Here is a 16,848-nt window from a genome sequence, read left to right on the forward strand (position 1 = left end):
GTATAACTCATGCATAATTCATTTAATAAATATAGTTTTCTAATGCAGATTCCCTTCTAGCGTTACATTTTAATTCTTACATTAACGGTTAACGTATAACATTATTCATAAAACACCCTTCATTAAAAATGAAAATATTAAATAATATGTAAATGTTGCGTGAACGAAAGATTAGATAGTTTAAATATCTTTTCGATATGGTGGTACATTGTTTCCTTTCATGATTGTGAAGCTGCCTGAAAAAGGAACTCGTGGAACAAAACGATGAATTGAATGTCTTAAAAATTATAGTTGTAGTTACTAGATTGAATCATAAAACGTATATCAAATATTGTGTAAGGTGATGAATAAGTTTTTATCCATATATTTTACGAGTCGTTCAAATCCCCAAAAGTGCATAATATCTCTAAAATTTCTATCGTGAAAAATAAATTGAACTTATAAATTATTAGTTATTAAATTAGTCGTTTCAACTATGCCAGCAGTTGTTCTACCGTTGAACGTAAAATTTCAGTAACACTCAATCTCTGCCTATCGATATTGCCATGAAAAACCTACAGCATGAAGATCTTCACGAACCCACGATCAACGAAAAGACCTGCTCCACTTGATAAGCGAAACCCTTCCAATTAGCGTGTCCCAACTACACACGCGTCTGACAGTGTTTGTTGGAAAACAATAGCGACGGCGAGTCGTGAAGAATTTCGTCTGACGAAAGTGACATTGATCCAGTCTACCGGATCTTCGAAAGGAAGGAAAGAAGGACGGGCACGAAAGGGTCTGAAACGTAGGAGGAGACAAAAACTGTTGCGGTGGTGGTGGTGCGGATTGACATTGGTCGTTACTCGGTCTCTCGCGCACATAAATTCTACTTATTCGTTTACTCATGGGACATTGTTATTTTTGCGTGTGTATCAGTGATAAGCGAGTGTGCAGGTGAGACAACGCCGCGTACACGAATACTACGGTTGATTTAAACGCTGTCACATGCAACATCTGCCAATGCAAACGTACCACTCAAGGTTGACGATCCCCACCGACCAGCGTAGGTCGGTTTCTTCAATAGTTATAATTTACTATAAAACGGCAAAACGGCCACGGTACCTTTAGACTTTTCACGCCTGGCATAGGCACGTGCACGAGCAGTAAGTACCTTACACCGATATCGTACAGCACACGAGAGATCGAAATCCCGCCTGTGTGTGTCCGCTCGTCGACTACCAGTAAACTGAACGCACGCTGCATATGCCATTCGGGACACGCGATATGTCGAACCACGCGACAATGCAACGAACACTCGTCGTGATCCTCCTCTGGATAAGTTGCTGCAGCCATGCGTTCCCGCGAGTGGTGAGTTACGTTCTTGTATTCTGTTCTTTTTTCTTTTAATTAGTTATCCTTATCCGCGACGAAATGCATTATATATTAGTTGTAATTAGTTATGACAAAGTAACCTACCTGTTTATGATCAGTTTGAAATGATTTCCTATTTGGGTTTTTTGCTTTTCTCACGTTAATCTTCAATCGGTGCATATTACTAACATATTGGATCATAAATCGACACGCTACTCTGTTGGGTCATAAGTAGGTTGAATCATAAGTAGAATGAGGACGATTATGCATGTAGAGGAAATTTAAATGTGAAAAAATATACGCTAGGTAAATATTTATGTAGACTTTACCTTTTTAATTGTATTGATAAAAATATGAAATATGAAATTGCATAAATATTTGTAGTTTAGTTGTAGGTGGCCAGTTTAAATTGATCATAGATTTGAATTGGGTCATTTAAATGGTGTTCTATGTCTTACACGATAAATACGATTGATAGTCTGTCTTAAATGAAACATCAAATTAATTAGTTTCTACTAAACACTTATAGGTCATCTATGATGTACTTGCTTTAATTGAAGTTTAATAGATTGTTTCGATGTCGTGGCATGTCAATTATGAAATCCCAATATTATTTAACTTTTGTATTTAGGTGACAAGGAACAAGGAGAAGAACCTGCCGACGTCAAACGTTCAAACACACTACAACATTACGAGTGCCGAGGTCGACGATCTATCAGCGATAGACGAGGTGTCTTACATCGATTTCAATTCAACTTCTTCGATTCCATCAAAGAGGCCGAACATCTGCAACGACTGTGGTAATTAAGAACGCTGTAATAAGAGCGATAGACTGTACGAGTGCCACGGCACAATTTATCCCACATTTTTCAAAAGGAGAAAATGTCCGCGACTACTTTCAATAAGACCATTGATGCAACAATGGAAATGGACAAGAAATTTTCTAAAAAAGAACAATTAAAAAATGTATAAATGTTTGATGTCAGCGACTAGATAATTAAAAAACCATCGTAATTACTTGCAATTCGCGATAAATTTGTTCTTCAATTTTTACTTAAACACGTAGGATGATTATTATTATATAAAAATTGTGTTGTAATTATTATGGATTTACTTGTATCCTGGGAATTTTATAATTTACATATATCGCAGAATTAGTTCTTAAATCACACCAAATACAACTCGCTATTGACATACCTGCATACATAACTAATTAAAACAAGATCAATATCGATTAATATGAGAATTACTCAAGTGTAAATATTAAAATAGGAACAATAATAACGAACGTAAATCCACATTTATTTTACATATGCTGTGGAATTTATTTTTACGTTATATTACACAAGAAGCTTTCTTAAACTCTCTCAACATATTAATCCAGCCGGTATCGATCAAAATCATTATAACAATTACTGTAACATCTTCACAGATGTAAAACAATAATTACGATAAATGTAACAATTGCGGAAATTATATTAGATTAAAAAAGATACAAACATATGTATTTGGAGTGGCATAAAAAAATAAGCAACCACGTTTCGCCTGTGGACCGATTTCTACGTACCTGTTGCAGTTTGTGGCGTGGGTCGGAAAACAAGGATCGTCGGTGGGAACGTGACAAGCGTTTACGAATATCCATGGATTGTTAGCCTGAGCAATCAAGGCACATTTTACTGTGCCGGTAGTTTAATCACGCGGAAACACGTACTCACAGCGGCTCACTGCTTATCTGGGTGAGTATCATCTCTCTCTCAAGCGATATATTTTATAATATACCTGCATACATGTATTCGTTAATTCGTTTTAATCCCTTTAGTCAATTTATCAAATTGATAAAAAAAAAAAAAAAAAACAAAGAAGTTAAGGAGATTGCACAGAGCAAATCGGTTTGTTAAATTAAACAAAGCTAAACGGATTGTTAAATTTTAGCAGTAGCTGATCCTGCATACGTTTTACCCACTTTAATTTTATTTTACTTAGATGCTGAATTGAAGAACGTTGTTCACCGTGTAGTGAAAATGATGCTTGTGATAATTATCGTGAGTTTATTGGTGATATATATGGCACGGAAATGTGTGAAATTCGATAAAATTTCGTCAATTCCATTAGATCTTAAATTGTATAAAGTAGATTGCTTTTCGCAAATCCATCTGTTTCTGAAAACGTTTAAAAGTTTCTTTGTCAAGTTAATGCGATTTGGAAATGAAATTTTAACTTTTCCTTCCTTTTCTTGTCTATCTTCTTAATACAAAATATGAGGCGAAGAAATGTTGAAAGTTCTTCGTCAGTTCTCTCTCTCTCTCTGTCTCTCTCTGCTTGCAGTAACGAAGCTCCAAGTTCGTTACGATGATATTAATTTAACTTCGTTTGTTGTCTTGATACTTTCATTTCAACTTTCATTGATGCATTTCATTTTAAAAGTATATATACTAAATGCTACCTGACAGCGATGGAATTAAAATGCTCTTCTTTTTCCTAATGAAACGTCATTGGAATATTTGTATTTCCAATGTTTCTGTAACTGTGTTAATAAATTCCAGATTCGACAGAAGAAGCATCAAACTCGTCCTGGTAGACAATGACCGGACAAAATTGGACAAAAATGCCATAATTCGTCGCATCAAGTCTGTCGTTATACATGAAAATTTTCATACATACACGTACAATAACGATATTGCTATTATCGAAATGGATCGAGCAGTGAATGTAAATGGTATCGTGCGAACTGCCTGTTTGCCTGAAGACAGTAAGTATACTTCTGTCGTTGGATTCAACAAATCATGCAATAGCCATACGAACGATTTATATCGCATTGAAAAATATACTAAAATGAAATATAACGTACAAATTAAAATAACATGTCTACGAATTACTGATAACTACAAGAACGTAAAATAGGAAATAGAAAATCGAACTATTTTTTCTGAATAATTCGCATTTCAATATGAGACAAGTCAAATTCTGCGGAAATATTTCTTATAGCAAGAATATACTACGCGACAGAGATAAACATGAAATTGCATTAAGCGTAAAACAATTTACAAGACGAAAGTTAGCTCATTACGTTAGTTTTCATTTTTAATCTCGAATATTGTTCCACTTCAGTTTCATTTATTTTTACTTTTGCATGCTTCCGCTTAAAAAATTTTTTTATTAGATTTGACCACTTGCGGAAATATACTATAATTTCGTGGAAATACACGGTATCATGTACTGAATAAACGTAAGATTCGTATATCTTCTAGAAGCTATCGACTACACTGGTGCAACCGCCACGGTGATTGGTTGGGGTCGAACGGGAGAGAACGAACCAGTGAGCAATGAATTAAGAAGAGTCAATCTCCCAATTTTGTCGCAGGAAGAATGCAATCAAGCAGGTTACCAGAAGAATCGAGTCAACGAAAATATGTTTTGTGCAGGATATTTAGCGGGTGATCACGATGCTTGCTTTGTAAGTATCCGATTAGACAAAAATCTATATATCGCGTATTAAATGCTTTGCAAATTTCATAAATATGGCATATATGTTGCATATTTGAAATAGATGTTTATATTTTTTGCAAAATAATATTATTTATTATAATTATTGCGAAATAATATATATAAAAGGAACATACGAAAATAAATATTTTATAATCTGAATTATGCTGCTACTATAACGTTATGTCATAGGGTGATAGCGGTGGTCCTCTGCATGTGAAAGGAACATTTGGACATTTGGAAATAGTTGGTAATATTATTATTCATCGTTTATTATAATTTCAAAATTATCTGCTACTTATCACTATCTCTGTTGTTATTCGTATTTATATTAATCTATAATTTATAATACATTAATACACATTGTATCGCATATTTAAATTATTCTTGTTGCTCAGGTATCATCTCATGGGGTCGCGGATGCGCAAGACCAAACTTCCCAGGAATTTACACAAAGTTAACAAATTACCTCGGATGGCTTAAAGATAATTTAGATGACGAATGCGTATGCCCACCACCTCGTCGACATTAATTTCCTACTTTAAACATAGTTACTGATATTTAAGTATATACATATTATCTTAGGGACATACATGCCTTTCGAACACTATTAATACGACACTTTTAATCGCATTAAGACATTCAAACAGTACGGTCAGTATTAAGACAAAGTAGAAGAACATTTGGTAATTGATTTTCTTCTGACAAGTTCACGAATATTTGCATATTTGTCTGTTGTTCGCGACCTGACTGCAAATAGTTATAGAATATGTACAATCGAGCCATCGTAGCCTTAATAATTTATTGCAATTGTTTGTTCAATTGCATGTAGCTGAGGTGATCTAGTCCAGTGTATACATATACATGAAGAAGTTCCGATTTTCTGTGATGTCACATTTTCTGTATGAAACAGTTGTTGAATAAAGAACATGTTTATCAATAGTTGAATGTTGTTTTTGAAGCCTTCCAGTGTAAACCGTAGTACAAAGTATTTAAATTATTATACATTTAATGCTTCAAGCTATTACATAAAATAAATAAAATTATACTGAAATTTTCTAATTTACAGAAGAACAAAATTAAACAATTTCGTAGACATAATATTTCTCATGCTTTTATACCACTTTAATCTCTTTAGGCGATAACTTTAGAATGATAACATATTTTACCGTTGATCGTGTTGTCATTGATGTAATCAATCGGAATCTATGGAATTGAGAAAATAATTCTTCTAAAAATTCATAATTAATTGAAACATTATGATCATAATTAGAAATTCTTAAGCTTCCCGTAATTTTCATCCGAAGTTTGATCACGGTCAACGCATCGATCGCACTTGCGGACTAATTATGAGAACGAAAGCTCCGTCAGGAACAAACCGGTAAAAACTAACGGTTGCTGAAAGAATGGCTTGAAAAAAAGGCTGGACATCGCAACGAGATGTCAGATAAACGACAGTCCTCGATCGAGATGAACAGGCAATAACAGAAACCGGGTCAGTAGACAGTAACGTTTTGCTTTCAACGGTGAATGTGGGTTAGTGAAACCTCCAGTCGTTACCAACGACTCTTAATTCTTCCCGAAATCAAACAAGGAATTCCAACTCTTCGGGCTCATTAAATAAAAATAACTTTCAAAACATTTTGTTACATTGGACATTTCATAAGAATGATCAAATATTTGTAAAAAGCAAAGTTAATCTGTATTATTAGTTGATAATTACTAATTATTGTTATTTATACAGATTGTTCTTTTATATAATTTAAAGCTTCCTTATGAAAAAAGTTCCTAAAGTTTTTTAATCATGTATCACGATGAAGGTAGAATATTGTAAGAATTAAAATTATCCTTGGTAATTGTTTTATATTTATTAAGGATGACGAGGAAAGTTTCCCTTTAGTTCGCGAGAAATTTTTCATTCTGTGGATTATTAAATTTTAACGTAATTATTCTCTGGATTTTTAATAATTTATTACAGCGAGAACTATGAATTTGGTACTATGTAAAATATTTGCAACTGTTGGGTAATTCATAAAGTGAAACTCATACAATGCTTTTATTCCGGGTCACACAATAACCTTTAGTTTATAAGAAATTCTTTATTCTTTGAATTACTGTATTTTAATGCAATTCTTCTTTCAGAACTTTAACTGCTTATTATACGAAGGATAAAGATATAACACTATAAAAAATACACGAATATTAACCTGACGAATAAAAAATACCGATTTTTATTAAATAAATCATAAAGAAGAATAACTATATAATAAGGTTCGTGAGAAAATTTATGTATTTTAGAATTTTTCACCAATATACCTTCAGAAAACAATTTAAGAAGCCTTAAGAAACACTATATTAATTACAGATACTTCTAACATATAATAAAAAAGATACCTAAAGGAAATACGATATAATTTTCAAATAAAAGTTCTATAAAATGTTCTACCAAACCGAGTCGTTGTCAACGAAATCACAAAATACCGATTGAAAAACAACCCTGGTAGAAATTCTTGGGAACAGGAACTCTTATTATATGTCGTAGAAAGCACATGACGGTCAGAGGGCAGATATAAAGTAAACGCAAAGCCCTCAGTGTTCCAGCAGCAAGGAACTTTTTTAATAACATCTTCCCATGACAAAACTCGTATTCACCGCGTGATTTCATTTGTCAAGGATAGAAACACATTTATGTCGCCATCCGTCCAGTCAGCCACTAGAAGAGAAATTTTTTGAAAGGGCACCGGAAACGTGTCTCTTTTATATTTCACCGAATGGTCAAATCGAATCGTACGAATAAAAGTAACGCGGTCGATTTCCATGGTGTGATCATGTCGAAAGAAAATCTGCAAATGGTTGCTTTCAATGTACCGTTGGTGGAAGAGTTGTAAAATAATAAAATCGGGTAGATATTAAGATTCCTGTATTTTAAGAGGCAAAACAATAATTTCGAATATATGTCGAGAGATAAAGTTCGAGATTTAGGTCAAGATTATACTTCAGAATTATTTCATTCTGCGTAATATATTATATTAGTATACATTATTACGTATTATTAAATTATATGAAAATATAAAAATTTGTGTATAATATATGCATAATCAGGAAGGTATATTCTTCAATAAGAAACTCATAATTTACTATTTTTCACGCACATATATTCCAACGAAATTAGACATATCGATTCACGAATGAGTTTTGCAATAGCGGTTCATGAACAATTGGAGTTAGGAAAAATCAAAGTGCTAGTATAAGATGTATACGACTGTAACTATAGCTAGATTGCTCGATTCATATCAGGAATTAATTTACGACCTCATTATATCTCTCTTAAGTATACCCATCACGATCGTTGTCCTCCGTCACGAACCTCTTATTCACGTAAATATAAAATATCACTAACTTTATTAGAGTATTTGGGGAATTCGTAGCAAAATTTACAAAAACTGTCAAGCCAATATATCATTATAGAATTAATCTTTTATATATATATTTTTTCTTTTTTATGCCTTTAGCCACACTTTTCCAACAAACTATATTTATCTTCTTCAGCAATTTTTCGTCACTAGAAAAATTGCATGGGAACAAAAATAAATGATCGTGATACTGTGATACATTCCATGAAGTGAGTGGAATGAAACATTCTAACTAATGTTCAACGTTTTCTCGTTGAAAAACGAAATCTTATTAATTAATCGATTCCGATTTCTCTTTCCAAGAATAGCAGAGGCTTCAACTTAACGTTTTAGTATCTAATAGAAATTTTTGACAAATCATCTTCCTTCAACATCGTACACGATATACAATATATTTACTGTCGAAAATACTGCGAAATTTTTCAACAATCCAATACATCAGTGTGAAAGTATAGTTAGATACTTGCATATCTTCCATTCGCAGAATTTATTTCCAGAATTTTTAAAATTCTAACCTCGAGAGATGGCTGAAAATGTTTCGAGTCTCGAATTTCTAACATTTACAACTGAAATGTTAAACAATTCCATGGTCTGTCGAAAGTAATTGCCATTGGAATATCAAACAGTTTCAAATTCTCGATTTCTATTTTAAAAAAAGTTGCTCTCTGTATTAAATCGAACGATCGATACAATTTTAATTTTAATTAATATCGTAATTAGTAAACAGCGAATTTTTATGCAAATTTTCATGGATATCACCGAAAAAAAGGAATTTAAATAGAAAGTTTTAAAATTAATTACTGAACAACTCAACAAAATGAACATCTTTCCTACTTTGGATATTTTATATATATATATATATTTTTATTATATACATTTGGATATTTTATATATATTTTTTTTATTATATATATTTGGATATTTTATATACTGTTGTATATTATTCCACGTTCTCACATTTTTTAAAATTTCCATAGATACATGAACATTCGCAACCCATACATGGAAAATTCGAAGGTGCAAGAACGCGCACAATTCTCACGTAATATGCAAAAATATAAAAATATAAATTATCAAGAGTAAATTACTCGTTACAAGATTAGCAGCTACAACAACCTGTCTACATCCCACATTTTTAGTCATCCTCGTGAAAATATGAATTAAAATAACTACCTACTGCCTCGTAATTAGGTACATTTTAAAATAAATTTCTATTTAGATTGCAGACATAAAGATCCGCAGTTTGATAATCACACGTTAATTAAAATTAACCTAGATATTTTCTAAGTCTAAATCTTAATTAACTATCAATATTTTTAATGAATCAAATGCAAATGTTATACAGCACCGAATAGTCGGAAGACGCGGTGCCATATAACAAATCTGGGCAGTCGCGTGACACGAATTCACGTCCATCTTGCCAATTTCGAAACGAGAGGATCATGTACGATCGGCATCGCATACTGAATGGGAAGAGCAACAGGACATAGTGAAAGAACTTTCTTCGAGAGTGAGTCGAACACTCGGTGTTGGTCTTGGTCTCGGCCAGTCTGACGTCTTCGTGGAAGCGCGGTGAAAGCGTCTGCACCACGTCCGCTCGATCTCCAGCAGCCTCTCGATTAAATCTAGGGGCAAATGTGAAGAAGACGAAGAAGAAGAAGGAGGAGAAAGAAATCGAAAGAACAGTGGAAGGTGTGCCGGTACGCGATAGAATGCACTATCATGGAAAATTCAGTGAATACATGGAGTGTCTAGGAAGGTTCGTCGACGAATGGGAAGACCTTCTACCGTGACATTTCTCCACAGTCGCTAACCGGAAAATGTTTCGACAAACCATATCGCGCGAAACATGGACTTTCGGATTAATCTTGTTACTTTTCGTTCACGTGACATGTTTGAATGTGAAGTTGCTGCAAAATAATTCGCTGACCACGTCGAATTTTAGTGTAAGTAATAAATTTGATAGTGAAACTGAATATTACGAGTGACGTTTAATGGGTGTTGCGAGTTACTAGAGTTTTAGACCTGTTGGTGGAGTTATCGTAAATTTTATTTAAATTCGGAAGAACTTGTACAACATGCCTATGAAAATGAAGAGAAGTATTTAAATTATCTCGGTACATATCTACATACAGATCGAAGAACGTAATGGAGGAATTATATATTCATAAAATTCATCTCCTTTGCATTTATTGTTGGAGTTATTAGAAATTTTCCTATACTTCGGAAAACTTTGTGTAAGACGCTCATGAATAATTTCAAATATTTTAGTAGAACGAGGAATTATAGATTTATGAAACTCGCGTCTCTTTTACACTTATTATTCGATTCACTGTAAATTTTACTTCGTTTCGCGAAACTTTGTCTAATGCATTCATGAACAATTTCAAATATTTCATTACTGATCCAAGAACATAATTGAGAAATTATTAAATTGAGGATAATTTTCAATCGCGCTTTTATACTCGCGATACTTTTACTAGAATCAATGTTGTAAATATTGTATTTATGAGTAATATACAAGAGTCCTAGTTTGTTCGTGTAGAATCGATTTTAACGACGCAGGCCTTGACCCATAATTCGGATCGTGGTCACTTTCCCCGATCGTTCATCTTGCTTATTCGAAATGGAGAGTGAACGTACAGCAGAAGAGTGACCGATCCATTTCTTTTTTTTTTTTTTTTTTCAGACAACGAATTCGACTCGCAATCGAAAGGGCAAGTTCCTGTTTGATGAATTATTCGGCCTTGACATAAGTAGCAGCTTGGATGACGATGATGCTGTGTCAAGGAATTGTACATGCGGTAAGATTATAACGTATGCTAGATACGACACTTTCTCCTTCTTCCTTTTTCTGTATTTTATTTTCTACTTGAAACTACGCATTTTTAGAAATTGTTCATGATTTTGCAGAAAAGATTATTAATGATGAAAATATTCTCGACAACGTTCTTTGAATTATAGCTGTACATCCATCAAGAAACGGTAAAAGCACAGTAGAAAGTTGTAAAATAAATTATGTTAAACATATCAGTTTGATATTATCATTTTAAAAATATACAGTAACGTTACAAAATAAAATTTCTTAAACCTATTTATTTTACGATAATAAGAATTTTGTTAAAAATATAAATTATTCTAACAAATATTAGATTTATTGATATTCTATACATTAAAAATGTATGGATTTTATTTTTTATTTTTTACGGATAAAAGATGTAGAGAGAGGGAGAGAGCAATTAATTTAAGTTCGATATTTTAGTAATTAGAAATAACAAAATTAATAGAAAATACCAATAATAGGAATTAATAAATAAAATAGTAACTTTAACAATATGAAATTAAGATGAATAATGAAAGGAAGGGATCAAGTCCGGAACAAATAGATACAGAAAGAGGATTTAATGAACAGGTAAAATATATTTAACTTAGACAAAACGGTATACCTTGTTTCTTATTAAAATCTTTGATTATAATAGAAAGAGAATAATAATAATAAAAATCAAAATTACGTGACTAAAATCTCAAATAGATTCACCTGAAGATATATCTAAAAACTAGTTTCACTTCCGTGGATCTTGACAAGCAAAACAAAAAAGTTGGGAGGAGGAAGAAAGAAATCTACGAACTAGTTTTCACAGCGTTCTATCTGTCTTGTCTCTTCCTCATCGGCAAGGAACGAAAGTGCGATCGAAAAATCACTTTCCCCCACGCGACTTTGCAAACTTATTACATCACGTGACGGAATTTACACTTGACCATGTCCAGTGTAATAACGTCAGTCGGTACCTACATATGATTGCGTGCTAGGCTACCGATGTAACAGTTTATGGTAGAAAGCGTTCTTGACTATTTCCGGCTCCTGCAGCGGTTGACGGTGACACGTAACAAGCAATAATGAACGATGAATTGCTTTTCAGAATGCGGTATATCCAATCAGGAGGACCGAATCGTCGGTGGGCGACCAACAACCCCAAACAAATATCCGTGGGTGGCGAGACTCGTGTACGAGGGTCGCTTTCATTGCGGAGCCAGCCTCGTTAACAATGATTACGTTCTTACCGCTGCTCACTGTGTACGTAGGTAAGTTTCTCCAACTCCATAGAATTTTGTTATGTTCTTATTTTCCTCCCTTTGAAACTTTATTATTACAGTGCCTCTTAAAAATGTTTGAACATTTATCGTATAAAAGTTTTTACGTATACTGTGTATTTTATTCTATGTATTTTATGTATATGTATATTTTATTTATTTTATGTGTACTGCTAGTAATTAAAAGTAATAGGACGAGTGCCAATGATTAATACGAATTGGATACATTTTATTGGATGCTTTTATTTTGTAATTATCTCATTATAAATCATTTGTTTCGTTTATTTGTTATTCAATCGTGTCTTATGACGCAATCAGTATTTCATACTGGGAATGAAATTTCAAAATGTTTCTATGTTATAATACACATAGTAAGTTCATAAAAGGTTTCTATAACTGCTACACAATTGTGTAGATACCTTTATTGAGCTTTTCCAACTTCCCACGTACGGAGTGTTGTTGCAAGAGGGAACATGTTAAAAATTATTGTCAGCTCTTTCTATGAAACTTTTATTATTACGTAGGATAGTTTGCTAAAAATGGAATATATTATGTAATACGGGAATATTGTTCCAACGATAGCGTTTGAAAGTTTCTATAATTTTTCTTGTGTAAGTCTTTATGTAGGATAAAGTAAAGTATAACCGTTATTGAAATAAAAAAAAGCTGAATGAGCAGTCCTTCTCTTTTTATCTGAACTTTGATATTTTGTAGATTGGGTTATTTGAAATCAGATCGTTAAATGTCCAGAAGTTTTAGTATTTTACTTCACTTTTAATCTTGACTCCTATTTATTTGAAATTATATTTTATGCTACAACAAATTATAGCTTTCCTTTTTAAGAATAGAATCTATCTAAAAATTAAATTTACTATATATTCAATGATGAACGAAAATCATAATAAATAAATTAGTCATCAATAATAGATTAAAAAGAGATTAATCTGTTCTTTGGTTTTCAATATTTCATCAATAGATTTCCGATATTTTGGTCTCCCGTTAATAAAACAGCATTGAAGAATGTATAAAATATTTTTTCACGCCGTAACATATGAAATGTCACTTGTTTTTCAGATTAAAACGGTCGAAGATCCGCGTGATACTTGGTGATTACGACCAACATGTGAATACCGACGGAAAAGCTATAATGAGAGCAGTGAGCGCTATTATTCGTCACAGGAACTTCGACATGAATTCGTACAATCACGACGTTGCCTTATTGAAACTTCGCAAATCTGTGAAATTTTCGAAAACTGTCAAACCAGTATGTTTACCTCAAAAAGGTAATAAAAAGAAAAGGTAAAAAGAGATGAGCAATTGTACGTTTGTTAATGTTTGAGAATATTTAATTCTCCTTAGTAAAATTATTACTGATATTGGAGAGTATTTTGAATGAAACTTACGACGTGTTCAGAAAAATATTGCACAAAAAACAGATTTTCTTCTCAGTAGTATTTTTAAATAGAATATAAAATTAAACACAAAATATTTGGAATATACAATTTTTTTATATTTCTTCCATTAAATATTCTACGTTGTCAGATTGAAATTTTAACAATGTTTTAAGTGACGTTCCAAAAATATATACAAGTGCATTCACCTTTTGTTACAATGGGCCATGTTAACATAAGAGATTAGCACTTTTGCAACCGATGATATTTGCTACGCGTTTTCGTCAAGTGTATAGTCGTTGTTTCATTTTTCTAGAAGCCAAACCCAAAAATTCAATTGATACGACAGCGTATTTCTTAATATAAAAAAAGATTAGAAAATAACAATAAATATTTAACTTTGTTAAGTTAAATCTTCGTTCTTTTTCTAAAATACCCAAATTTGGAACGTGAATTGATTTAATAATTGAAATAAAAACTTGGAAAGTAACTTAGTTTATTTGATGATTAAATTTAGCATTCGATAGCTAAAAACAAAAATTTATAAAAAAAATTTTCAAAATAATTGCAATAAATCAACTTAATTAATGTTAAGGATTGCCTAGACCCTTCTCTTATAAAACACAAAAATTCATTGGAATAATTTCAGGTAGCGATCCGGCTGGTAAAGAAGGCACCGTGGTAGGCTGGGGGCGGACGTCTGAAGGAGGTGCGCTTGCTGGACAAGTCCATGAAGTACAAGTGCCGATATTAAGTTTAATACAGTGCCGTAAAATGAAATATCGCGCTAATCGAATCACGGAAAACATGATCTGTGCTGGTCGAGGCAGTCAGGATTCTTGTCAAGGAGATAGTGGCGGGCCTTTACTTGTGCACGAAGGCGACAGGCTTGAAATAGTTGGTAAGAAATTACTACAGCATCCTGTTTATCTTCTAACGTGCTCACTTTCGAATTATCAAGATGTATCTTTCAATATACTTTCCAATACAGGAATAGTGTCCTGGGGTGTTGGTTGCGGAAGACCAGGATATCCTGGAGTATACACCAGGGTAACTAGGTACCTGAATTGGATCAATACGAATATGAAAGAAGGATGTATATGTACAAATTAAAAATGATCGAACGACCATCAACAACCATAATTGTACAAAGAATTTGTGAGACTATCTTCATAGGAAGCAATAATATTTTATAGTTCTATGTAATTATTTATTAATTTTCAAGCGTGTCTGTTGAGAATCGTTATATTTTTTTACTAGTATGATTTTACTAATTGATTAGGTATAAAATAGAAAATTACTTTAAAATGTATATAGTTATAAGACTGCCACGTCTTTTGAATCATCTTCGATGTAATCGTGATTCTTATCTTTAAAAAACATTTTCTAATATGAAAGAATCGTTGCTCATGTTCTATTCGTAGCAAGGCTAAAGTCACAAAACTATAAGAAACTGTTACGATCTAGTGACTTAGTGATTCAGTTATATCATATAAAGTTACTTTATACGTGAACGATAAATGTTACTACTTTTTTACACTTTCTTTTATCTTGTACGTAATGTATTAATAAACTGTGACGTTAGAATAATCTTTTAATAGTAACAAAGAAGAGATACTTTAATTTACCGCGCTATATAAAAGTATTCGTTTAAAAAAATCCAATTGTTCTTAAAGAAATGTAGAAAATAAGAAAACAATGTTGAACTTCGTTTAATAAGTTGTTATACGTTTTAATTAAATTAGTAATCTGTAATGGACGTTTTTTTTTTTTTTTTTGTTTAATTCTATAATAAATATTTATGTTTTTCGTTTTCATTTGTTTTCAATAAAACGTAATTGCTCCCTGAAATTTCTTATTTTATATATATATTTTCAAAATGTAATATACATGAATATTGTATAATTCGAAGTATGCTGGTGTCACACCTTTTGTTGCGTGAATGGCGGCTGAACGTTGCTAGAATAATTATCAGTAACGGTTTTCTGTCGAACCACGATTAAATTAATGAAGCTAACATTCTACTGAAATCAGGACGACAACGTGTGCATTGATGCATCGTGTATGTATCTTTCAATTTAGTACTCAATGATATAACGTTTGCTATGTAAATGTATATATATCTATATCCAAGGTAACACAATAGCTTAACATTGATATTGAAACTGTTTGCGAGAGATAAATTTCACTTACAGTCATACGTAACGCGTAAAATGTATACTAATGCAATTAATTTTGAAATGTAATTTAAATGAGTTTCAATAGTGCAAATATTGTAATTGAAAATTCAAATGATATTCAATCTACTTTCTTACCTTTCTTTTAATTTCAATTTTTCTCTCAACTATTAGTATTTTAAGGTAATAATATTAATTGATATTAGTAATTATTAATACTAATTAAAATTCCAATTATTTCTAGCTTCGAAATTGTTGTTTTAGGATAGTAGCAATCTAAGTAAAGAAGTTTGTATTAATTGGAATTCCTAAACAAAAGAATGGTCCTTGAAATTTATATCCGCGACCATCTCTTTTTGCATAAAAATTACTATTTAGGTAAGAGAATTTTTACTCGGGAATTTAATTATTTTAATGCAATTTCAAAGTTTCAATTTCCTAAATGTTGTGATTTCTTAAAATTATTTTAATTTAATTAAAATTATACAAACGTGTAAAGCAATGATTCTCCTAAAGCACCAATAAAAACTAAAAATCTCTTATTTTCTTCGGTATAAAAATTACATCTTCTCAATCATGATATACATACAATAATTGTTACACATTTTGTCCATACAAAATAAGAATTCCGATTCATAATTTATTATTAATATACTTAAAAGATCTTCTCTCGTCCGCTCATAAATATGACGTTATTCAACAACTATTCTTATAATTTCGTTGAGGAAAACAGAATCGTTAAAAGTGAATTCTCGTCGATGATACCGTAAAATCGAAGAGCTCTTGTTTCTGCCACACATTCGAGATCGCAGATAAATGCCAAGCGATATTAAATATATCGTAACTTGGTTGAAAGTGGAAAAACCAGACTTTAATCGGCATATCGAATAGTCTCATGTCTATCTTGAACCAATGGCACATTATTAATACAAAACGCTT

The 16,848-nt window shown here is 32.1% G+C and overlaps 2 protein-coding genes across 3 annotated transcripts; both read left to right on the plus strand.

The window, feature by feature from the left end:
* Positions 1–1,104: 1,104 nt before the first annotated feature.
* LOC139987531 (trypsin 3A1-like) lies at positions 1,105–5,757 on the plus strand. Of its 2 annotated transcripts, none has more exons than XM_072003885.1 (7): positions 1,105–1,350; positions 1,985–2,153; positions 2,930–3,089; positions 3,897–4,102; positions 4,602–4,807; positions 5,029–5,086; positions 5,235–5,757. In XM_072003885.1, exons 1-7 carry the CDS (start codon positions 1,246–1,248, stop codon positions 5,366–5,368), a joined length of 1,038 nt encoding a protein of 345 aa, XP_071859986.1. In that variant the 5' UTR covers positions 1,105–1,245; the 3' UTR covers positions 5,369–5,757. The 2 variants fall into 2 exon arrangements, with proteins under 2 accessions (XP_071859986.1, XP_071859987.1); XM_072003886.1 differs by having other exon boundaries at positions 4,605–4,807.
* A 3,980-nt stretch (positions 5,758–9,737) lies between these two features.
* Positions 9,738–15,143, plus strand: LOC139987534 (trypsin-1). Its single transcript, XM_072003888.1, has 6 exons — positions 9,738–10,195; positions 10,939–11,053; positions 12,170–12,332; positions 13,416–13,624; positions 14,382–14,633; positions 14,724–15,143. Exons 1-6 carry the CDS (start codon positions 10,070–10,072, stop codon positions 14,843–14,845), a joined length of 987 nt encoding a protein of 328 aa, XP_071859989.1. The 5' UTR covers positions 9,738–10,069; the 3' UTR covers positions 14,846–15,143.
* Positions 15,144–16,848: the final 1,705 nt, after the last annotated feature.

This window comes from Bombus fervidus, chromosome 5 (assembly GCF_041682495.2).
Source record: "Bombus fervidus isolate BK054 chromosome 5, iyBomFerv1, whole genome shotgun sequence".
NCBI classification, from domain to species: Eukaryota; Metazoa; Arthropoda; class Insecta; order Hymenoptera; family Apidae; genus Bombus; species Bombus fervidus.